We start from the raw sequence: 23,133 nt of genomic DNA, 5'->3' as shown, positions 1-23,133 counted from the left end.
AGTTAGTATACATATCTTGGGTACGGAGGCACTGCGCGCCTCCTTACCCTTGATATGTGAATTTGACACTTTACAAAACCGCTAACGTATATTTTACAACACAAACGACAACACTAACTTAACCTTAAATATTTACAAAGCCGCCAACCACTTCACCTCACTAATGTAAAAAATAAACGTTCTCACTTACAAAAGTATTGCAACTCTTCCCATTGCTGTGCTTCACATAACAGCTCATAATCTTCTGACTCACTTTCTTCTTCATATAGGTCAAAATCACTGTCATAGTTTATACCTGTAAGTTTTGACAAAGCTAATGAAACACGCTTACCGTTTGTATCTATTGCTTTTATATATCTCCCATTATGTTTGTTGTCATAAACGCTCAAACTAACTTTACCCTTTCTCCCTCGTATCTGATAGAATGTATTTTCACGAGGAACAAAGAAAAATTCTTGAACTCATGACCGTTGTAGTTTGTTATCTCAATAGTTTTCGTCATTTATATAAAAATAAATAAAAATAAAATAAAAAATAAACTTAAAAATTAATGATATCACCACCCTCACACGTATGAAAACATCCATTTAAACTTAGGGTAGAAGGTTAGATCTAACCTCTTTTCTACCCTCATTTCTACCCTGTTGAATTCATTGTTTTATAACTCTCTTCCTTGGTTTCTTTTTAGTTGCTTTCTTCACGTCTGTCTCCAGCTTAACTGTCTTTCTTCTTCGTCCGTAATGATACCAGTTACTTCCACCAGTCAATGGGTCAAATGGTCTTTCGTAAGGGTTTCCATACATTCCATAGGGACCATACGGAAGAACTACTAGTGGAGAAGAAACATTTTCTTTAGTTCCATCGAATCTATTTAAATGCATTGTTTCACCTTTCATCTGGTCATTAAAGTCTTTTGCGTGTTTTGCAAACTCATCGTCCTTTCCTAAAGCATTTTCTGACTCAGTCGCAACCAAATTGGATGCTTTATTTATGAGCCCTATTTTATTTAATCTTAACTTCTTTGCAACCCAGCCTCCAATCTTCCCTTTATTTGCATCTAATGTCTTCGAAACCCTTCCTCCACTTATTTTATTTACTGCGTCATAAGCTCCAAGTGCTTTTGCTCCAAATGCTAATGCTTTTGTTCCCATTGCGCCTAAAGCTGCCCAAGCTACCATTTACACCATATTAAAATCATCTCTCTTCAATATTATCTCATAAAAGTTCTCGTTACTGGAGAAAGTCAATGAAACATAAGCGTTCTCACGGGCTTCGCCCTCACCGCTTTGCGGTCTATCTAACTTCTTTCTTATATCATCTATTCTCAATAAAATGTCTGAACAATTGCTAACATCTTCTACAACAGTTATTTCATCATGAATGACCTTCAAGAACAAGCTCATTTAATATGCTATTAAAATCATTTCAATAATGAGTCCATCCTTTCCATCTTTAGGTAGCACAACATCTTTCATTGAAGAAGGTTCGACAAGTCTTATGTTAAACTTACTGACAAAGTTTGTTATACTATAATGCTTCGGCGGCGAATACATGTAGTTTGAAAGACATAATATAGATTCTTCAGCAAATTCACTTATACTGGATTTTATAACAATGTTCTCACGAGACCAATACCACCAATTGACAATCTTGTAAGCAATCCTGCTGAACCTTCTACTGTAAACGTCGATGGTAAACATTCCACGAAGGTCATCTATTGACATCGTTGAGTCACTGTATTTAAAATATTTCTTAAAGCAATCGTCATTATCTAACCATGCAATAGCTTTGAAGTTTTCATTCGAATATACATCTGCTTCATTAAATGTAAAACCTGACTTCTTTGCAGAGACGACTTTAAAATCTATTGAGTTTGTTTCAAAATTATATGCTATGGTAACTTCTGAAGGTAATGGATGTCCTTCCGCAGTAAGTTGTTCTCTCACTACCGTTTGAAGCTTTGTGTTAAAAACTTTCATGTCATCTCCTGTATCTAAGTTCACATACACAGCAACAGGGAAACTATCTTGCTTCTTTGTTTCATCATTATATCTCAAAACATTAAAGTTCTTCAATAATATTGTTCTTTCCTGCTGGAATACTTCGAACCTGTCTGATTTCAATAGCTTTCTCACCTCCTACATACTCTACCCAGTGTCTTGGATATTCATAAGTATACTGACTTTCTTGAATTTTGGTAGGTTTCATCATAACGTGTTCATAGTATATCTTTATACTCTTGTCAGTTAGACTCGGTGCTATGTTCTGAATATTTCTGACTTGCATTTTTAATGGAGATAAAATGAAGCATTTAATACATGACGTAGATGAAGACATGAATGAAACTACAGACAAACTTAACTCTTCTCTCATTCTTCTTTCAGTAAGGACTATGAGTTCTGTTCAAGTGGTGTTTATTTCTATTGTGGAAAGATGGGTTCAGGTAAGACATTTAACCTCATTCGTCATATACTCATAACAGAGCGTTTAGGAAACGACTCTTACTATGACCAAATCATTATATCAGCAACTTCAGACTCTATGGATTCAACAGCGAAAACATTTATGTCAAAAGTCAAGCCTCTGTCGTTAAAGTTCCAGACAGTGAACTCATTGAATTTCTTCAACGTTACATTCGACGTAAGAGGAAATATTATGCCATCGTTGAATTTATACAGTCAGGAATGCAAAAGACTTCTGAGGAGATGGAAAGAATTATTGACAAACACCACTTACGTCAATACTCAGGAGTATACGATATGAAACGACTTACAAACTACATTCTATCAAAACTTTCAAAATACCCCTTCAAAAAATATCCTTCAAACACTCTGCTCGTTTGTGACGACTTCGCCGGAAAAGGTTTAGTGTCAAAACCAGACTCACCATTAGCTAACATCATAACTAAAGTCAGACATTACCATTTAACTGTAGCAATACTTATGCAAACATGGAGGTTTTTAGCTTTAAACATAAAACGTCTCATAACTTGACTTCGTTATCTTTCAAGGTTTCTCACGCTATGATATTGAACTCATTTGGAAACAGTCAGGTATAACATTACCTTTTGAAGAAATTTGGGAAGCATATAAGTCTCTCATCTCTCCTCGTTCATACCTTGAGATTCATATCATGACTAATACCATTAAAGTCAAAATATTCCATGGGAACGACCAACATTGTTTTAAAGTTTAACCTTCAATTGACTGATGGTAAACAAATTCCATGCATCTCTGTCGCCATTTCTGTTAATATTTTTGCTGTCATTCATATCATCCACTTCTCCATCCGTTAGCTTTTGAGGATATGTGTTAGAATAGCTGTTCTTAAATGAAGGCTTCTCTCCCTTGAGAGCATAAACTCATAACTTTCTGCATACTTTATGTTTGAACCTCCTGAGCCATCATTGACATAAATTTTTATAGGCTTCCACCCTTTGTTCATGTTCCTGCTTCTTCCTTAGCTCTTTTGTTCAGTAGTTCTACATCTTTATACACAGCACCTGTCTCAGTGAATTCAACAATATTTTCGTTCGTTAGCTTTACATTCAAACCCTTGTCGAGTATATTGTTCATTTCATACATATAAAAGGTTTTTATTCTATATGAAATGAGAAGCAAATCCATCTTAGCTGGTGCCGTTAATGTTCCAATTGAACCAACATCAAATGTTGACTCACGAACGACAAACAATATTGTCATAAAGAACTATAGTTCAGAGTGTTTGAAAGAAAAAGAACCAGAGCTGAAATCCGTGAATTTAAACTCAGCTTCAAACGCTAACGCTACATCAGATGTTAAGTTAGAGTATCCACCACTGGACCAAATTCTTTCAAGAGAAGCCAACGACAACCCTTACACAAATGTTCAAACAAATCCTTCAGATAACGTAGACCATTACCTTCTTCAGTTATACCAAACAATTTTACTCAAAGACGATAAGAAGCTTTTGACAAATCTTATAAGCAAGAACCAAATAATTCTAACAAAGGAGGATTTAGAAAATGTTATATCACGAATAACAGGGAAGCAATGTGTCATTGACTATCTCGACCCTGAAATCGAATGCTGTGGTCAAACGCCACCATTCATGAAAATAGGTAACATCCGCATCATTGAAACACCAGGAACTACAGGAGTTGAGTTTAAGTATAAATATTCGAACGAGTATACAAAACTTTCAACAGAATATAAACTTTGCTTGAAATATGTTTTAGTAAATTAAAGCAATTTGTAATATCTATCCAAAACTTCTTCAACAGTATCGAACTCATCTTCATAATGCAAACCTAATCTTATTGACTTGGTGCAGTTTTCACTAACACAATATTTTTCTGTTCTCTTGACTGACATAACTAACTCATTTGTTTCATCAAACAGCAACAACCAAAGTTCATGACCTAATACATAACATTCATACTTTATATTTTTAGCTCTGAGTTCTCTTGTAAGCTGTTGCATTTAATATTTTCTAAAAAGTCAACTTCAACAGTCATTCGCACTGGTGCCTTCAGTTCTACAGGCTCTCCTTGAAAGTCAACAAGTCTGAATTGCATGTCTTTCAAATTATGAGGACTAATGCGAACCCATTTACCTAAATGAGTTGCTATGACAGGAACATTTGGAATGAACATTGAATTTACTTCATAACAGAAAGATTTATACTCTACTGAACCTTTACTATTAACTCCTGAAATGCCTGTGACATTAGCTATTTTAGACTCAATGTATAAACAATTGCCATAACATACGTATGGAACAGATTTCATCTCAATCGTTTTGTCAACACTTTTCAAAGGAAATGTCATATGGTATGCTCCTAAAAGAAGTTGAACTCTATGACTCATTCGTGTTATCTTGAACTCTTTCTTGCTACTGAACTTCAATGTTCCCTCAGAAGAGAGTTCGACATCTATGTTGTCAATAGTTTCTTCATTTATGAGAGTATCTATGACTCCAGCAATTTTATCTATTCTATACTCTGCTCTGTTAGGAAATGTTATAAAACTTCTTTTGTCATCTATTTCAATCTCTATGAAATCTGTTTCATCTGTTATGACAAAAGTTGCGATAGTATTGAAGTCAACAACTCTGAAAGCAAGCGCTTCATTCTGAAGACCTAAGTTTGTTTGTAGCTTTACTGTCCCGTATTCGTTTGGGTCTGTACTTTGCAAATAGAACAACATTTTATTCTCATTAAAATATGACTATTGCTGTATATGCGTATGAAACAAATGAAGCAAGAAGAGCACATGAACTAGTAAACGAAAACTCAACTTTAACCATTGAAGGCAATGATTTAGTCATTGACGATGGAAAAACTAAAAAAGTCATTGATTTCGATACTTTTAACACTTATGACCCATTCATTACAATAAGTAAAGTTCCTATCATAAATGATGGAACGGTGCAATATATAAATTCTACAGTAGATGCCTCATTAGTGAAAGTATTAAATGTTCTCATTGAATTGTTAAAGAGCTTTCGATTTGACGACAACATTAAATGCTTAAAGAATTTAGTCATGAATGAGAAACAAATTCTTGGCGTTGCTGGTAACAGTAATGATGTACACCTTATGACATTAGAATATTATAACGAACATAAAGATGAACTGAAAGGAGAGAAGGGTGACACCGGACCTCAAGGACCACAAGGAATACAAGGAATACAAGGAATACAAGGACCTCAAGGCGAAAACGGTTTGGATGGAAAGGATGGAAAAAATGGAAAAACTGCTAAATCATGGATATGGGACCTTATAAATACTGGTTTAACAGCTGCTTCATATGGAGTTCTTCAATACCAAATCGGAAAGATATGGGCAGTACTTGGTGAAGAAGCTTTAGATGACGTTAAAAATGCTTTGAACTTCATTTCAAATGGTTCGGATACTATTAAAACTTTATCTGGTTGGATGCAAGAAACAAGGAGTCAAATAGATACTGTAAGACGTATAGCAAACAATGCACGTACGGGATTGGATACTTTACGAGAAGCACAAAATACACTAAAGGAAGCAAATGATATTCTTGGCTCAGTATCAGACATGCATGAAGATTGGCTTAAAGGTATTGACAAATCTTTAAAAAATCACAGTCAGTCTATTGCTGACTACAAGAAAAGTATAGATTTTTTACATAGTGCTATGGACGTACATGATGGAAGCATAAGGAACTTACTTAATGCTAACAATAACTTACCAGGAACTATTAAAGCATTTATAAAGTCCTTTGTAAAACCTGGTGCTCTAACATTTAGGTCTTTGAGAGCAAGAGCATTGAAGTCAAGAGATGCAGAAACTCCAACAGAACCTACAGAAGGAACTGAAACAACAGAAACTCCAGAAGAACCACCAAAACCAACAGCTAATGAAATATTGTTCGAATATTTTCCAAGGTACTCTGTTCTCATTGCATACATTCAAGAAATACTTAAGAAAGCAGACTTGACTTTAGGAGATGATGAAAGTTCTGTATATCTTTCGTTCCAGTTTCAAATAGCAGAACTTTTGAGACAGATATGCTTAATGTATGACACATCTCTGATTTCACAAGATATGATGACGACCATGACCCGAACACGGTGAAGAAGAAGTTTTACAAACATCCATTAAGACAGGAAAGGTTTTAACTCAAAGTCTCATTATTGACACCAAAGATGGTGAAGTGGATGTTCTTCAAGAGCTGAAGAAAAATACTTCTTCGGGAGGTGGTGGTAGGCATGAACTTGAAATAAATGAGATAGAAGAGAAATTAGCCGAAAAAGCAGATAAAGAACATAAACACAATATCTCCGATATAAATGAACTTCAAGCTACATTAAATAGTAAAGCGGACAAAAATGAACTTGACGCAATGAACAAAGTTTTGAAATCTCATAAACACAATATCTCCGATATAAATGAACTTCAAGCTACATTAAATAGTAAAGCGGACAAGAACCATGTTCATTATATAAGTTCAGACGAACAGATTATAACGGACTACCATGGATATTTAACACGAAGTGATGAAGTGAAGACAAAAAATGTTAATGAAAGAAGATATAAATACATTCGTGCTAAAGGTTATGACATAAGCTGTACTGTACAGTATGATGTAGCTAAAGCACCAGAAGCATTTGGTTATACCGGTGAAATTTATGCCTCTACTTTCAATGTTAACGGTGTACTAGTTGAACCAAGATTTACTTTGAGAGTTAAGTCAAAAATAACGTTTGAAGATGCTATTAAAAGTAAAGCTGACAAAGATGAACTCGAAGCAATGAACAAAGTTTTGAAATCTCATAAACACAATATCTCCGATATAAATGAACTTCAAGCTACATTAAATAGTAAAGCCGACAAGAACCATACACATAAATCCTTCACTACTGTTAGAGCAGACGATGTAATATTGAACTATGATTTGGGTTCAAGTGCACCTTTAGAGAATCCGAGTACAAGCGTAAAAGATACTCTTAACAATTTAGATAAGAGTTGCAGGAATATCGAAGATCATGCCAGAAACTTTGAAGCATATGAACTACCATCAATGTTAGACAGTAAAGCTGACAAGAACCATACACATAAATCCTTCACTACTGTTAGAGCAGACGATGTAATATTGAACTTTGACCTTGGTTCAAGTGCACCTTTAGAGAATCCGAGTACAAGCGTAAAAGATACTCTTAACAATTTAGATAAGAGTTGCAGGAATATCGAAGATCATGCCAGAAACTTTGAAGCATATGAACTACCCGCAATGTTAGACAAGAAAGCAGACAAAACAGAGCTTCAAACATTAAAGACTCAGATTCTTGAAACATTATATCCTATAGGCTCTATTTATCGTCAATGAAACTCAACAAATCCAGCAACAGTTTTAGGTTTTGGTACATGGCAGCAGATTGTAGACAAATTCTTATACTGTGCTAACTCTTCAAAGCAAACAGGAGGTTCGAAGAAAATTACTGAAGCAAACTTACCTGCGCACACTCATACAGGAACTACAAACACAACAGGTAATCATTCACATTCAATAACAAAAAGAGGTTATACAAATCTTGCAGCAGGTTCGGATAGACAGGGAATGGATAGATATGATATTTCAAGCGACCAGTAGATTCAAGCGCAGGTATTTTCTGTGGAACCACAGGAAATCATTCACACACTTTCACAACAAATCCAACAGGCTTGGGTAAAGATTATATGCCACCATTTTGTGACTGTATTCGCATGGTACGCGTTCAATGAACGCGCTTGAGCCTAGAATAAAATCTTTAACTTTACATAAATGAGCTTGAAAGAAGTATTCGAACAACATCCATGGAGGTCATTTAAGAAATTCAATGAAGCTGCAAAGAGTTGGGGATTTACTAACAGAGCTGAAGTGAAAGGTTCTTTGACAAAAATGTTGTACATCAAACAAAAATAAACCCTTACGACTACTTTTTAACCAATTTACTCCAACACTCCTGACGCATACCAATTTGACACTCTCATTCAAAGCAGAAAAGGAGGACATAAATATTCCTCATCTTCATTAATGTTAACACTCGTAAAGCATATGCATATCCAATGAAAAATAAAGGAACTCGTGAAGTGTTAAGAGTTTTACAAAAGTTTGTAGCAGAACATAGCCAAGTACTTTAACATCAGACCAAGACAGTGCATACCTCAGCAACGAAATCACAGATTTTCTCATTAAGCATAACATAACTCACTACACTACTGAAGACCATAACCATAACATACTCGGCATCATAAACCGCTTCATAAGGACTCTCAGAGATTTAAACCAAGAGCGAGACTTTACGAAGAAACAATGAAACATTTTCTCGAAGTATATAATTCCTCAACACATTCTACAACAGGACATACACCAAATTCATGACACAACAACAAGAAGAAAAGTATATACAAAAGAAACGAAGTCAAACAAAAATATCAGAAATTCAACACAATTTACCCTCATTCCTGGTACAAAAGTTCGTGTAGTTCTTGACGACAAACCGTTGACAAAGAAACGTTTAAGGTTAAGTCGAAATTATTATATCGTAGACTCTACGCAAGGTAATGGATATCTTATAAAAGCTGCTGACGACTCCATTGCATTTTACCCTCGACATAAATTAGTTGAAAGTAGTAATGGCAAACTTGCTGAAACCATTGACGAAGCAAAGCGAGGAGTGGTTATTGAAATACTTGACTACAACATAAACGATGACACTTATAAAGTAAGATATGAAGGAGGTGTTGAAGATGTTATACCATCTAAGAACTTGAGAGAGTCAAAGCCAACACATCTGGGACCATTAGAGCGGGAGTACTGGAAAGACAAAAATATGCCAGAAAGAATAAGAAAATTCTTCTAAACTTTTTCATTGGATGTAAATCAGACATGAATGAGAACAGTCATGTATTATTAATGGTACCATTTATTTTAACATAAAGACGCAAAGCGGCGAGGACGAAGTCCATGACCAAAAATAATGTTTAGGGTAGATGGTTAGATCTAACCTCATTTCTACCCTCATTTCTACCCTCATTTCTACCCTCTTGAATTTTCATGAATTTTCCCGAAATAAAAAATAAAGTTAGTTTTATTTTATTTATTTTGTATTTTTTGTATGTAAAGACATGATTTCAGGGATTTTTTTGACGAAGTGTCAATCTTCACTTCGTCAAAAAATAACAGTTATCTAATGAAAAAGTGTCATTTTTTGTATTTTTTTGTATGTAAAGACATGATTTCAGGGATTTTTTTGACGAAGTGTCAATCTTCACTTCGTCAAAAAATAACAGTTATCTAATGAAAAAGTGTCATTTTTTTGTATTTGACGAGAATGTCGGGTAGATGGTTAGATCTAACCTCATTTCTAACCTCATTTCTACCCTCTTGAATTTGTCATGACTTCTTCGTAAATGTTTTGTCAAGACTTCTTCGTAATGAGTGTAAAGGACCCAAAAATAATGTTTAGGTGAAGAGGTTAGATCTAACCTCATTTCTACCCTCATTTCTACCCTCTTGAATTTTCATGACTTCTTCGTAAATGTTTTGTCAAGACTTCTTCGTAATGAGTGTAAAGGACCCAAAAATATATTTTAGGGTAGATGGTTAGATCTAACCTCATTTCTACCCTCTTGAATTTTCATGAATTTTCCCGAAATAAAAAATAAAGTTAGTTTTATTTTTATTTATTTTTTTATTTTGTATAAAAGATATGATTTCAACAATCGGCACAACAACAATTCAAACAACAGCACCAAACTCGTTAGTCATGAATCCAACATCTATGTTAGTAGAGATGAAAAGCTTTATTCCTTCTTCATATACTTTTGAAACAGAAATCCAGAAGATAAAGCAAGAACTTTTAACAAGTAATTTAGACTGTACCGCACAGGATGAAGAAAATGAAGAATATCTTTATGACATGCAGGACATTATTGACCATTTACCCAAATTGCCTGAAATCCAACAACAAAAGCTCACTATTCATGAATTCGATGAAATAGAAGTGAAACCAACTGACTCAGTAGAAATAAAGAAGTTCATACGTAAGGTAAACTATGAGTTTCTAGGATATCATTGCAACCATAAGGTTATGGACAAAGATTGCGACATGGTATATAAGAACATCTCTGACATATATAAATCTGAAGAATTTAAGACATACGACAACTTTGTTTCATTAGTTGCAGAATGTGTATGGCAGATAAGAGATAAAGATAGAAGAGGTAAGGTATGGAATGAACAGATAAAACCAACTGCTTTTGAGTTAAAGAAAACCATTGACGCCTTAGTTGTTCTAGCAGGTCAAATTTCAATGTATAACGCAAAAATGAATCCACAATGTTCTAAATGTAAAGCAGCAATGAGGAAATATAACTACTCCGTCAAAGAGATAGAACGTATGAGAAACGACTATGCTGACTTAAAGAAAGAAGTAGAGAAACCAGCAGAAGATAAAATGGACATGTTAGCATTTCTGAACAAAAACTATCCAACTGCTGACGATTTCCTATTATCTGATGTCAAGAAGAAATATAAAGAAACCTTCGGCATTGTTAAAACATTCGATGTACTAAAAGAAGAAATAGAAGCTACAAAACTGTTTAGAATCTCACGAATTCATAACGTATATCATGTAAAATGTTTATAAAATAACTGGGGTAGAAATGAGGTTAGATCTAACCATCTACCCTAAAATATATTTTTGCTGAATTCAACACAAAAATAATGAATTTCCTTAAGATAGAAAAAAATAAAGTTAGTTTTATTTTTTTCTAACTTTTTATCTTGTATGTAAGAACAGAAATGTCAGTCGAAGCAAAAACATTCACTAACAAATCTAATGGCGAAACATTCACAAAAGGCACTTATAACGGTATTGAAGTCTTACGTAGAGACAAGGATGGTTATATAAATGCAACAAATATGTGTCAGCAGTTTAGGAAAGACTTTAGAAAGTTGTTGGAAAATAAGTCCTGGGAAGAGTATTATAAGGCATTTTGTGAAGAATATAGCAACCGTCTGAATTCCGGCGGTTGCTTTTTATACAAAATTCATGCAGGAATTCCTGATGAAATCAAACAGGTTAGAGGAACGTATGTAGACCCAAGACTTATAAACTATATAGCAATGTGGGCTTCTCCAAAATATTGCATAGCAGTTGGAAAAATTATGGACTCCATAGACAAGAAAGTTCATGAGAAGTTAGATGAAGAAGAACTCGAAGATACAGTAGAGAATGCTAAACCTTTGTTCGAACAAGAAGTTGGAAAAATGTGCGAAAAACAATTAGAACATGAACGTGAGATATGTTATGGTTATAGAGATTCTCCATACGAACTAGACCAATGGGAACAAGAAGATTTAAAGAGAGAATTTAGAGAATATGAACTCGCTAAGATAGCATTAGAAGCTGCAGAAAAGAAGTTAAAAGTTTGGGGTCGTTTTGTACAAAAATATTGTGAGTAAATGAACCATTTATTTTTATCATAAACGACCAAAAATATATTTTATCGTTAATGGTTTTAGGTTATTCAATAATTAATTATTTTTGAAGAACTGAAGGTGTCACTATGTCACTCAGTGTCACTCGGTCATTTCACTTCTCTGAAAAAATGAGACAACATGACATTTTGACAACATCATGGGTTATTCAATAATTAATTATTTTTGAAGAACTGAAGGTGTCACTATGTCACTCAGTGTCACTCGGTCATTTCACTTCTCTGAAAAAATGAGACAACATGACATTTTGACAACATCACTGGAAATATGATGCGGTCCAAAAATAAAGTTAGTTTTAAAATTATTTTTATTTTTTATTCCTATATAAATGACAGCAACAAACAACAACAGCAACTATATCGTTTCTGATGAAAAAGTTATTGATTCATTAGTTGAGGAATTAGTTGTGGCAGAAACTAAAACCCTCAACGAAAGAATTGGTGAAAACAAGATTGATTTACATAACTACCTCAAACATGATGGAGGAAGAGGAAGGAAAACTGGTATGGCTTTATTAGTAAATAAAATATCAAATTTAACGATTATAGATGTTGATATCAATAAATCGTACAATGATGAACTTAAAGAAACAGTTAGAAAAGACATTTTATCAAAACTTTCGGATAAAGATGTTATCGTTAAAACTGCATCAGGAGGTCTTCACATTTATTGCAACACTAATTTCTTCTATGCAGTTTCGAACAGAATGATTAAATGTTATTCCTGCAATGATTATGATATTGATATAATGACTTCTATTGATGATTCAAAGCGTTCTTTAGTGGTTATGGCTGATTCAAGAGTTCGCAAGAATGCAACAGAACCAATCAATACATACTCATTCATTCGTGGAAGTTATGACTCAACCATAACCAGAACAGTGAATGATATATTAAATGATTTGAATATTAAGGTAAGAGTTGAACAAAAGAACGAGGAAATAAAGAGTATAATGAATGAAAACAAAGATGTAAACATTGACGATAAACTAGCTCAAAGCATAGTTGATAGCATGCGTGATTTTGAAGTACATAATGACGGTGGAAACATGAATTTAGAAAAAGAAGTTACATTATTCACACTGTTTCAAGCTATTAATTCGTTACCTAATCATTTAATTAATGAAGCATACGATAACGTTTATAACTTCTGTAGCTTAACAGAAAATGCAAAAAGTAATTTTGAAAAAGCACGTAGTAGATATGCATATTTAATGACTTCTCCATTTGTTTTGGTGAAGATTCTAAAACTATATCAAAAGGAATATTATGATGAATATGTTTTGCCTTTATTACGTAAGCCAAAAATAACATTTGATATCAAACTTGATGACTCGTTTTTGATAACAGATATTAGACGCAAGGCTGAAAATCATCAGTATAAAAACAGTTCTGAAGTAATTGAGGATTTATCACGTGTAATCCGTTTTGTAGATTGTGGAAATAAATATTTCATTCAAAAGGACTATAATATCCACGACAAAATGAATCAAATATCATTCGTTCTTCAATCAAACATGAAAGAGTCACTTAAAATGATTAAATTATTTAATGAAGAAGGTAAAACCATAACAGCATGGGATGTACTACTAAATCAATTGTCTTCATTAACCGTTAAGGGTGTTTGCTTTAAATCTAATTCTCCTGATGTTTTCTCAACGTTTCAAGGTTATAAATACAACATTCTCGAAAAACTAGATTACTCAAAAATTGAGATGTTTATGAATTTCATTAAAGAAGCCATTTGTGATAATAACGATGAAGTGTATAAATACCTTCTCGGCTGGATTGCATCAATGATTCAACATCCTGGAATCAAGAATGAAACAGCAATTATTTTGAAAGGACTTCAGGGAACAGGTAAAAACAGATTCACAGACATTATTTCTGAACTTCTCGCTGGTTATTCATGTAAAAACATTACTGAAATAAGTGAGTTAACGGGTAATTTCAACTCAGTAGTTGAAAATAAAATGTTTCTTGTACTTAATGAACTCAAGAATGTAGGTGAAGACAGACTCGCAAACTTCAACGCTTTGAAATCAATTATAACGGATAATGAGATAAGAATTAATGAAAAGAATCAACCCAGAAGAACAGCTCAGAATGTTGCAAACTTCATTTTCGTAACTAATAACGTTTACCCTGTCAAAATTGAAGTTGGAGACAGAAGATATGTAGTTTTAAGAGTTAATGGTAAATATAAGGGTCAATTTGATTATTTCAAGAATTTGATGGATTCATGCACTAAGGAATTTTATGATAACCTTTTAACATATTTTATCAATTATGACCTTTCATCATTTAATGTACGAATCATACCGATGACTGAAGCCAAACAAGATTTAATTGAATTATCATCAAATCCTTTAGATGTATGGATAAATACACATTATGATGAATTGTGTGCAGGTATGACATGTAAAAATGCCCTATTATGCAAACCATCAGACATGAAAGACAAGAATTTTCAAATGAGTATTAAGGATAAATGTGATAAGAAACAGAGAAGAATAGATGGTAAACAGACATGGTATTATGTTTTGAAAGAAGAAATGAAAGGATTATATAAACAGGTTGAACCAAACGATAATGAGGATTCATTTACTGATGATGAAATACCTGTAAATGAAGCTTTATAAAGTATGATTTGAATTTATTTTTGCATTAATCCTGTGATGTTGTCAAAATGTCATGTTGTCTCATTTTTTCAGAGAAGTGAAATGACCGAGTGACACTGAGTGACATAGTGACACCTTCAGTTCTTCAAAAATAATTAATTATTGAATAACCCATGATGTTGTCAAAATGTCATGTTGTCTCATTTTTTCAGAGAAGTGAAATGACCGAGTGACACTGAGTGACATAGTGACACCTTCAGTTCTTCAAAAATAATTAATTATTGAATAACCCATGATGTTGTCAAAATGTCATGTTGTCTCATTTTTTCAGAGAAGTGAAATGACCGAGTGACACTGAGTGACATAGTGACACCTTCAGTTCTTCAAAAATAATTAATTATTGAATAACCCATGATGTTGTCAAAATGTCATGTTGTCTCATTTTTTCAGAGAAGTGAAATGACCGAGTGACACTGAGTGACATAGTGACACCTTCAGTTCTTCAAAAATAATTAATTATTGAATAACCCATGATGTTGTCAAAATGTCATGTTGTCTCAAACTTTAGAACGGCATAATTTAAATTTTTATTTTTATCATAAATGAATACCCCACAAGCTCAAAATTTACCACGAATCATAACAAGGGAGGAAATGATAAAAATGATGCAAGAACATGTTAAAAATAACAAACCACTAAAATTGAGAAAATGTGGTTATGCAGTAATGATGGAAAGAGAGATGTTGTCGAAGAGGAATAAAAATTAAATTTGGATAGAGTTTAAAAATTCATCTTTATTAAATTCATCTCTTCCAACCAATTTATTTATTCTATTAAATTCTTTTATTTTTGCTTCACTCAGTTTAATGATTGAACGGTAAGTTTCTAATTTTTCGATTATTTCTTTCCTCTCTTTATCGTTTTCAACCCCACCGCATTGCGACTTCTTTTTGTAATAGCATATTTTTGATTTAATTCTGTTTAGTTTCTTTTTATATTCATCGTCTGGACTCTTGACTGCTTCGTTGTCACTCATTTCTTACGAAATAAAAAAAATTAAATATTATTTAAATATAATGGAGTAATAAAATAAATCGGAATTTCTATTAATTTCTTGTCAACTTCAACTAATGCATTGCCGTTAATATATCTAACAAATTCAGCTATTGTGTCAAATCTTCGTCTTCTTTTTGTCATTGATTTATCAGTTTTTCCATAATCGAGATGAATTAAAACTTTATTTCCTTGTTTAAAATTCATGAGCCCCGAATTAATTTGTTCACGTTTAACATCATTTAACCTTTCCATTTGCTTTCTAATATATTCCCATTCTTTTGAAATATCATTTTTCATTTCCACTGGTTTCATGTTTATAGTTCTATGCCATGTATTATTGTAATAATATACTAACTGCTGTATGATGGAGTCATGATTTCCATCCCAGTATATCTGACCGTTAACACCTAACGCATCTCTAAGAGTTCTCATTACCGCATCAACTATTTTATTATGAAACGTATATGGAGAGGATGAAAAGTAAAAATGAATTTGTGGAAAATAATGAGTCATAGCTGCCTGAAATCCTTTATCACCATCACCCCTGATATTATCTACTCTTTCATGATCTAGTAAGTATTGAATAGCTCTTCTTGTTTCCTGTTCTGTTTTCCCTTTCACTGGAATGCAATATAAATATCTAGTGTTAATGTTAATGGCAAATAAATAAGTAACGTTTCCTTTTGAATATTCCAGATGATCGATTTCGTATGAATATGGATATGGAGCAAATGAAGGTCGACTAAATTTTTCCTTTAACGGTTGAATTTTTGGGTCAATTGGTTTATTTAATATCTTGAAATCCTTTTTAAAATCTTTTTGCTTCTTTAATGTTTGAAATGGATATAATAAAGTGAATGATGAAGGATTAACTGAAGGAGGGGGAGGTACTACTGTTGGAGGTTTTGGTGTTGTAAGTGGTTTAATTTTATCTGCTTTGATTTTGGAATTCATTCCTTCCTTCATTAATTCTGGATGTATTCTATTCATTTGTTTTAAATATGCTGTATATAAAGGTTTGATATACTTTCCCGCTTCGAGTTTATGTTGAAGGATGAATTCCAAAAGTTGATCTTCACTTAAAAGTCGGGCTGAATATGGTTTAACTAATGAATCATAAATTAAAGCTTGTGCTTCATTTATGGTCTGAAGGACCTGGGTGTTTTGCACCTTTTGTTTTTGTTCCTTTGGTTTTTGCGGCTCAGGATTATATAATTTATATAATTCATCAATATTCTTCTGTTAATACTTTATTTTTGAAATCTTTCAACTGTTTAAGTTGTGATTTAGTTTTTCCCTTTGAATATTCATTATTTTTAATTTTGTCTTTAATTTCAGAAATTATTTTATTATGATATTTCAAAATTTCATTTTTATAATATGGATAATAATATTCCATATCATCACCCGTTATATTTTTATTATGTTTTTGGAGATATGATTTTAATTCATAATAACTAAGAAAATTTTGATTAAGTACTAAATCACCAATTAAATTTTTTAAATCTACGCTATTCATTTATATAAAAATAAAATCAATGTTTTAAGGGTGCCCACCTCTTTGAATCAAGAATCAAAACCATCATTAACGGTTCCTTTTGTCTCTTCTGTGGCATTTTATTAAATAAATGGCATACAACATCCATTTTCACAACATACAGCCTTAGTGTGTGCTCCTGTTAATGCAGTCTTACCAATTGTTAAGCGAGTCATTGACCCATTTTTAAGTTGTAAATTAATATTCTGACCATCAAATATTTCATTATGGTAGTGAATCTTTTATTCATGAAAATAATTATTTCTAATTTCTTTTACTCTCTCATACATACTAGATTTAAAGAATTCAGAACATTTCCCATAATCGCCTAAATGTTTTCTTATCTTATTGGTTTTCCATTCATTATATGAAACTGAATAAACTTTATCTTTATCTTTGCATCTTTCATCACTTCCAATATATTTATATTTCAATTTTGACTTATTGGTTTCATATTCATTAGCGTTTAATAATTCACAGTCTTCCTTTTTAAATTGATGTTTTATGTATTCAGGATTAAGAATTCTATAATATTGCTTCCCTTTAAATCTTTGAATATAAACAGGAACACCATCCTCTAAAATTCGATAATCTATTTTATCTGGTTTTACTTGTTGGGTCATTTATGTAAGAATAAAAAATAAATTATTTTAAAAAATAATGTTAAAAATAATGATACAAAATCGTTCAATATTGTATGAATTCTTACGTTTACAAAAAAAGTCACAAAACCCATCCTATACTACTACTAACCTTTCTGAAAGCACGTGTTATATACATAGATGTTATGCCAATGTACTTCTCTTCATTTATGTTCACAATCCAGTCTGTTGGAAACTTAAACGTTACTCTGTTCCCCTTTATTTTGACGTCAGGGTTTTCACTACTGAACGCAACAGATAAAGGTATTTGTCTATACATTTAGTTCCGATAAAAATAAACCATTTACTCTTTCTTTGCTTCAGCTTCTTTAGCTTTTGCTTCAGCTTCTTCTCTAGCTTTCTTCGCCAGCAAACGTGGGTTCTTTTGTCTTCCAGCAGCTAATGCAGCAAGTTGTTTTTCACTAAGTTTTCTCTTTGGTCTCTCTGGTTTTTGTTCTTGTTTTTGTTCCTTCAGTTCGGATAAAATTTGCTCGCGAATTTCTTTCTTCAATGCTTCAACATCTATGACCCCTTGGGTCTTGTCCATATGACTTGTCTGAGTCATTTGACTGCAGATAAAAAATAAAATTAAAACTTTAACCGATGTAAAATGAGCTTGTCAAAATCAGAACGAGAGTCTATTATATTAAATGACGCAAGAGGAATACAACATCCTTTCTATTATGTAAGTCAGAGTAAAGATGGTAAAATATACGTAAGAAAAAGAAAGGTTCCATTAGCGAATACAGAGAGCGACAACATTAAGGTGCATGGCACCGAGGGCGAAGCCCATATAAAACCTTCTATTCAAACTGAAAAGTCAATAGAACAAGAAGAAAAGAAGCCAGATGTTCTTTCAATAACGAACCAAGAGCTTATTGCAAAGTTCGTGAATTTCATTGAAAAGCAAACCGAGTCAAAGAACCCTGACCCACCAGTGAAAGAAGTTGAGACAAAAGAGAATGTACAGTTCATTGAAAATGTCAAGAAACAACTTCCACCACGAATGCCAAGAAGAAGAGTGAGAATAATGAAGTAAATAGATATTTTTATCCGAAGTAAATACATGCAGAACGAACAGTTAAACGAATTTACTCCAGCAGAGCATATTCATCAGATTCGCTCATATTTCGATATCATAGACAATGCAGTTCAAATTGGTGACACTAATAGAAAATATTCTGACGCAAAGATTCCATCACAACCTGGAACTGCTAAAGATAACACATGGGTAACATTCAATCTCTCACCTCCTGGTGAAAATATGTTGGACCTTTACAATACATTCATTACGTATAAAATGGAAGGTCAATTTATTGTAGATAAAGAAATTGGTTCAGGTTCCAATAAAACAAACCCACCAGGATTTTGGATTGGTTTCGATGACGCTTTCTATGCAGTTGCTGGATATCAAATCCTTGCAAATGGTCGTATCGTATATTCTCAAGACAACGCAAGAGAAGAAGCATATATAACTTCAAACTCACAAACTACCGAACAAATAAAGAAAGTAGATGTTTTCTCAAAGACTCGACATGAAGATGTATGGAGTCATTCGGGAACATGCAGAACAGGACAAATTGTTAGTGGTCCAATTACAGCAGGAAAATCATTTGATTTTAAGCTTCGTTTAAGAATTCCTGTTAGAAAGTTTTTACCATTAGAAGCTATAAGATTTATTCCTGCATTTGCTGGTAACATTCAGCTTAAAGTAAAGTTCAGTAGCGACGCCTTACAATGCACATCTATATCTGTAAATGATATCATTGCTTTCAATCCAACTCTTAAAGTTGCATTTGCTTCAGATTCAAATCCACCGACAAATAAATTTGTTCCATGGAATGAACCATTCACTATGATAACGAAGGCAGTAGAAGCTAGTGGAACAGTTACTATTACAACTGTAACCCAGCAACTATTTCGAACAAAGATGGATTTTAATGAATGTTTCATTCATCCAAAGTCATTCTCTTTAGACCCTAACATTTATACAGAACTTGTAGAACATTATACAAACGAGGCTTTATGTTTTCCTGTTAAAGTTATGGATTGGATTCCTATGGACGGTTCATTCTCAAAGAATACAGATAGTTCAAGTGCAACATTTACAGCAGCTTATACGCCTATTAATGTTAAAAGTATTTGGGCACTATTTAGAAAGAAAGACAACTATTATGTTAATTTTGAGAACCCTAAGTTTAAATATCTTCAGCTTTCCATGGGAGCTTATGGAAATATGCCTGCAGAACCTGAAAAATCATATGGACCTGTATTTTATGAAATGGTTGCGAACGCCTGCAATACAAACAATGATATGATAGGATTTAATGAAGATGTTATGAGGTCATTGGTGGATGATGGTAGTGTGGAACATAAATGGGATAGCTATGACAACACACATTTCTTATGTGGTTTTCCAACTGAAGTGGACTTTTGCTTCCAGCAAGGTCAAACATCTACTGCTCCAATAACATACAAATTGTCTGTTAAAGGACCTATTGAACTAGCAACTGAAAATGTACCAAAGCCACTTATTGGATTTATGAGGGATTGTTGCTTTGCCATTCAGGTGCGTGCTAATGGAATCCCAATAATAAGATTAGATGACTATAACTTAGCTACGGACGACAGTGAGGAATAAAGGATGAACGTTTATTTTTAAAGCTTATAAATGAGTTCTTCATCAAGCTCTCGTGAACCTTCACCATCTATGAAACAAACTTTACCAAACGATTATGGAGCACCTATTGAATATTTCTTACGAGCTGCACAATGGCAAAGAGCAGTCTCACCAAGGTTAGGTGTTCCACCAGCTCCTGTCAAAAATAGCATTTGGTCAAGTCCTTATATAAGATATGGTCTCCCACTAGGTTTGCTAGCTACAGCAGGAGCAGTTATGATGTTGAAAAGAAATAAAGCAAATGTTGTAAATAATACTGAAGTAGCTGAAGTTAAACAAACTCCAACACCTTCAATGACTCCTGAACCTATGGAAGTACAAACTCCTGTTCAAAAGTCAACTCCTAAACCGACTCCAACATTTAAACCAGAACCTACTCCTCAAATAAATCGTAAAACTCCTGCGTTTCCTTACTGAAAAAATAACGTTATTTTTATTTAATATTAAAATTTTTATTTGATTGAAATGACAAATAAAGTCACTGAAGCAATGAAACAAAAGTTTTTGGTAGAATACATTAAATCAGGAACTATTCCAGAAGGTTTTTACATTCATACTATGAAGGATGGTAGAGTTCAGTTTAGAAAGATAAAGCAACCATTAGATAGAGAAGGTATATTAAGGAAGATTAAACTTCATGAGGACAACATTGCTGAACTTAAGAAGAAGTTAGAAGAGTTGGAGAAAGGAAGAGAGTTATAAAGCAATGAATTCAACAGGTTAGAAAAGAGGTTAGAAAAGAGGTTAGATCTACCCTTCTACCCTAAGTTTAAATGGATGTTTTCATACGTGTGAGGGTGGTGATATCATTAATTTTTAAGTTTATTTTTTATTTTATTTTTTATTTTATTTTTATATAAATGACGAAAACTATTGAGATAACAAACTACAACGGTCATGAGTTCAAGAATTTGTTCTTTGTTCCTCGTGAAAATACATTCTATCAGATACGAGGGAGAAAGGGTAAAGTTAGTTTGAGCGTTTATGACAACAAACATAATGGGAGATATATAAAAGCAATAGATACAAACGGTAAGCGTGTTTCATTAGCTTTGTCAAAACTTACAGGTATAAACTATGACAGTGATTTTGACCTATATGAAGAAGAAAGTGAGTCAGAAGATTATGAGCTGTTATGTGAAGCACAGCAATGGGAAGAGTTGCAATACTTTTGTAAGTGAGAACGTTTATTTTTTACATTAGTGAGGTGAAGTGGTTGGCGGCTTTGTAAATATTTAAGGTTAAGTTAGTGTTGTCGTTTGTGTTGTAAAATATACGTTAGCGGTTTTGTAAAGTGTCAAATTCACATATCAAGGGTAAGGAGGCGCGCAGTGCCTCCGTACCCAAGATATGTATACTAACTAGAATTTCAATGACATACTACAATTCGCAAACTCAAATTCCTCTTCTTCTACAGAAAACTCTACAACTACAGATTCTACATCTCAAGGAATTCAATCTCAAAATTCAAATTTTCCAAATGAAAATTTGGAAAATTCCCAAAATGCAGAATCAACTGATGATTTTCAATCATTAATAACGCCAATACAAGAAGATCATTTTCCTTCTGCCAACGAACTAAAACAAGGGTTTGATATTGCCCATGATGTTTTAATTAGTCCGCCACCTGAGAATCAACATCCAGAAATTGATGAAGAAGAGACACAAAAAGCAATTTATCTATTACAAAACTTAGACTTTCCTAAGAAATAAAATTATTTAATTTATTCTTGTTTGTTTTTTAATTAAACATGTATATTTATTAACATTTCCTTTTTTAATACCTTTCCAACTTCTATTAGTAACAAACACATAACTAATTTGAAGATTTAGCGTTATGAAGAAGTATCCAAGTAATAACGTCAATAATGCATTTGCGATAGGATATAATTGCACCAAAGGTTAAAACTTGTATAAAGAATGAAAAATGAAATTTAATATAATTTTTTTTCGAAAAAAATCCATGCTTGGCTAGATTTTCATAGTTATTGAATATGCATTACTGACATCTTGTAAAAGATGCCGATCAAGGCTTTCAAGATTGCTAAATTTCTCGATTAAAATTTACATTTTTTTTTATTTGTGTTTAATTACATTTTACAGTTTGCAAACTTACATAAAATCCGCAACATAGTGGTTATTTAATATTTGCCCCACAGTATTGTAGTTTGAAATTTACGATAAGATTATAATTGATAAAGTAAGGTTTTGTCATTAATGCATCTTATAAACTTTCATTGATAAATATGGATAGATAAGTTCTGTGTTCAAAAGTAAGCATTTTTTTAAAACGCGCAATTATATCAAGAACGACTATCATAAATTCATGAGTATCGATGATTTTCGTTTAGGATGGACTTAATCGGCTTGATTGATATACATATTTTAAAATGGCATAGCTTTGTGCATGTTATGTCAAGCATTGTGCCAAACCAATTTAAAATGAAACAAATTATTTTAAAGAAACTATATATGAACTATTCGAACACTTTATATTAATGTAGGGAGCTATAAATTGAGTAGGTGACAAAAGTGCATACTCTTAAACAACCGTCGGATTTCCGGGTGAAATCGTGACACACTTTCGTCTTTCGTAGGCAG

The 23,133-nt window shown here is 32.9% G+C and overlaps 12 protein-coding genes and 2 pseudogenes across 14 annotated transcripts, besides 4 other annotated features; 9 read left to right on the top strand and 5 right to left on the bottom strand.

Annotated features, from left to right (window-relative positions):
* Positions 1–676: a terminal%2Cinverted (terminal inverted repeat of Maverick-1B transposon ID:TVAGG3_0043020).
* Positions 1–21,895: a mobile genetic element.
* Positions 2,434–2,956, top strand: TVAGG3_0043160 (annotated as a pseudogene). Its single transcript has one exon. A coding segment is annotated over exon 1 (523 nt).
* TVAGG3_0043150 (uncharacterized protein) lies at positions 4,636–5,185 on the bottom strand (the record flags this gene model as incomplete). The annotated part of the gene is made up of 1 exon (XM_051220808.1): positions 4,636–5,185. A coding segment is annotated over one exon (550 nt), but the record flags the coding sequence as incomplete, so codon positions are not given.
* Positions 5,524–6,530, top strand: TVAGG3_0043140 (organellar and viral DNA polymerase type B; the record flags this gene model as incomplete). The annotated part of the gene is made up of 1 exon (XM_051220807.1): positions 5,524–6,530. A coding segment is annotated over one exon (1,007 nt), but the record flags the coding sequence as incomplete, so codon positions are not given.
* Positions 10,206–10,836, top strand: TVAGG3_0043130 (organellar and viral DNA polymerase type B; the record flags this gene model as incomplete). Its single annotated transcript, XM_051220806.1, has 1 exon — positions 10,206–10,836. A coding segment is annotated over one exon (631 nt), but the record flags the coding sequence as incomplete, so codon positions are not given.
* Positions 11,666–11,962, top strand: TVAGG3_0043120 (uncharacterized protein; the record flags this gene model as incomplete). The annotated part of the gene is made up of 1 exon (XM_001322770.1): positions 11,666–11,962. One exon carries the CDS (start codon positions 11,666–11,668, stop codon positions 11,960–11,962), a length of 297 nt encoding a protein of 98 aa, XP_001322805.1.
* Positions 12,327–14,639, top strand: TVAGG3_0043110 (uncharacterized protein; the record flags this gene model as incomplete). The annotated part of the gene is made up of 1 exon (XM_051220805.1): positions 12,327–14,639. One exon carries the CDS (start codon positions 12,327–12,329, stop codon positions 14,637–14,639), a length of 2,313 nt encoding a protein of 770 aa, XP_051105791.1.
* Positions 15,382–15,654, bottom strand: TVAGG3_0043100 (uncharacterized protein; the record flags this gene model as incomplete). The annotated part of the gene is made up of 1 exon (XM_001322769.1): positions 15,382–15,654. The coding sequence occupies one exon, from the start codon at positions 15,652–15,654 to the stop codon at positions 15,382–15,384; it is 273 nt and encodes a 90-aa protein (XP_001322804.1).
* Positions 15,675–17,193, bottom strand: TVAGG3_0043090 (annotated as a pseudogene). The gene has a single exon. A coding segment is annotated over exon 1 (1,519 nt).
* Positions 17,935–18,132, bottom strand: TVAGG3_0043080 (uncharacterized protein; the record flags this gene model as incomplete). Its single annotated transcript, XM_051220804.1, has 1 exon — positions 17,935–18,132. The coding sequence occupies one exon, from the start codon at positions 18,130–18,132 to the stop codon at positions 17,935–17,937; it is 198 nt and encodes a 65-aa protein (XP_051105790.1).
* Positions 18,157–18,417, bottom strand: TVAGG3_0043070 (uncharacterized protein; the record flags this gene model as incomplete). Its single annotated transcript, XM_001322768.1, has 1 exon — positions 18,157–18,417. One exon carries the CDS (start codon positions 18,415–18,417, stop codon positions 18,157–18,159), a length of 261 nt encoding a protein of 86 aa, XP_001322803.1.
* On the top strand, positions 18,463–18,891 carry TVAGG3_0043060 (uncharacterized protein; the record flags this gene model as incomplete). Its single annotated transcript, XM_001322767.1, has 1 exon — positions 18,463–18,891. The coding sequence occupies one exon, from the start codon at positions 18,463–18,465 to the stop codon at positions 18,889–18,891; it is 429 nt and encodes a 142-aa protein (XP_001322802.1).
* On the top strand, positions 18,919–20,493 carry TVAGG3_0043050 (uncharacterized protein; the record flags this gene model as incomplete). The annotated part of the gene is made up of 1 exon (XM_051220803.1): positions 18,919–20,493. One exon carries the CDS (start codon positions 18,919–18,921, stop codon positions 20,491–20,493), a length of 1,575 nt encoding a protein of 524 aa, XP_051105789.1.
* Positions 20,524–20,949, top strand: TVAGG3_0043040 (uncharacterized protein; the record flags this gene model as incomplete). The annotated part of the gene is made up of 1 exon (XM_001322766.1): positions 20,524–20,949. The coding sequence occupies one exon, from the start codon at positions 20,524–20,526 to the stop codon at positions 20,947–20,949; it is 426 nt and encodes a 141-aa protein (XP_001322801.1).
* Positions 20,998–21,234, top strand: TVAGG3_0043030 (uncharacterized protein; the record flags this gene model as incomplete). The annotated part of the gene is made up of 1 exon (XM_001322765.1): positions 20,998–21,234. The coding sequence occupies one exon, from the start codon at positions 20,998–21,000 to the stop codon at positions 21,232–21,234; it is 237 nt and encodes a 78-aa protein (XP_001322800.1).
* Positions 21,235–21,895: a terminal%2Cinverted (terminal inverted repeat of Maverick-1B transposon ID:TVAGG3_0043020).
* Positions 21,896–23,049: 1,154 nt separating this feature from the next.
* Positions 23,050–23,079: a mobile genetic element.
* Positions 23,080–23,133: the final 54 nt, after the last annotated feature.

This window comes from Trichomonas vaginalis, chromosome IV, assembly GCF_026262505.1.
Source record: "Trichomonas vaginalis G3 chromosome IV, whole genome shotgun sequence".
Classification (NCBI taxonomy): Eukaryota; Parabasalia; order Trichomonadida; family Trichomonadidae; genus Trichomonas; species Trichomonas vaginalis.
The sequence above is the reverse complement of the archived record's forward strand: the minus strand, read 5'-3'. Positions and strand labels throughout refer to the sequence as shown.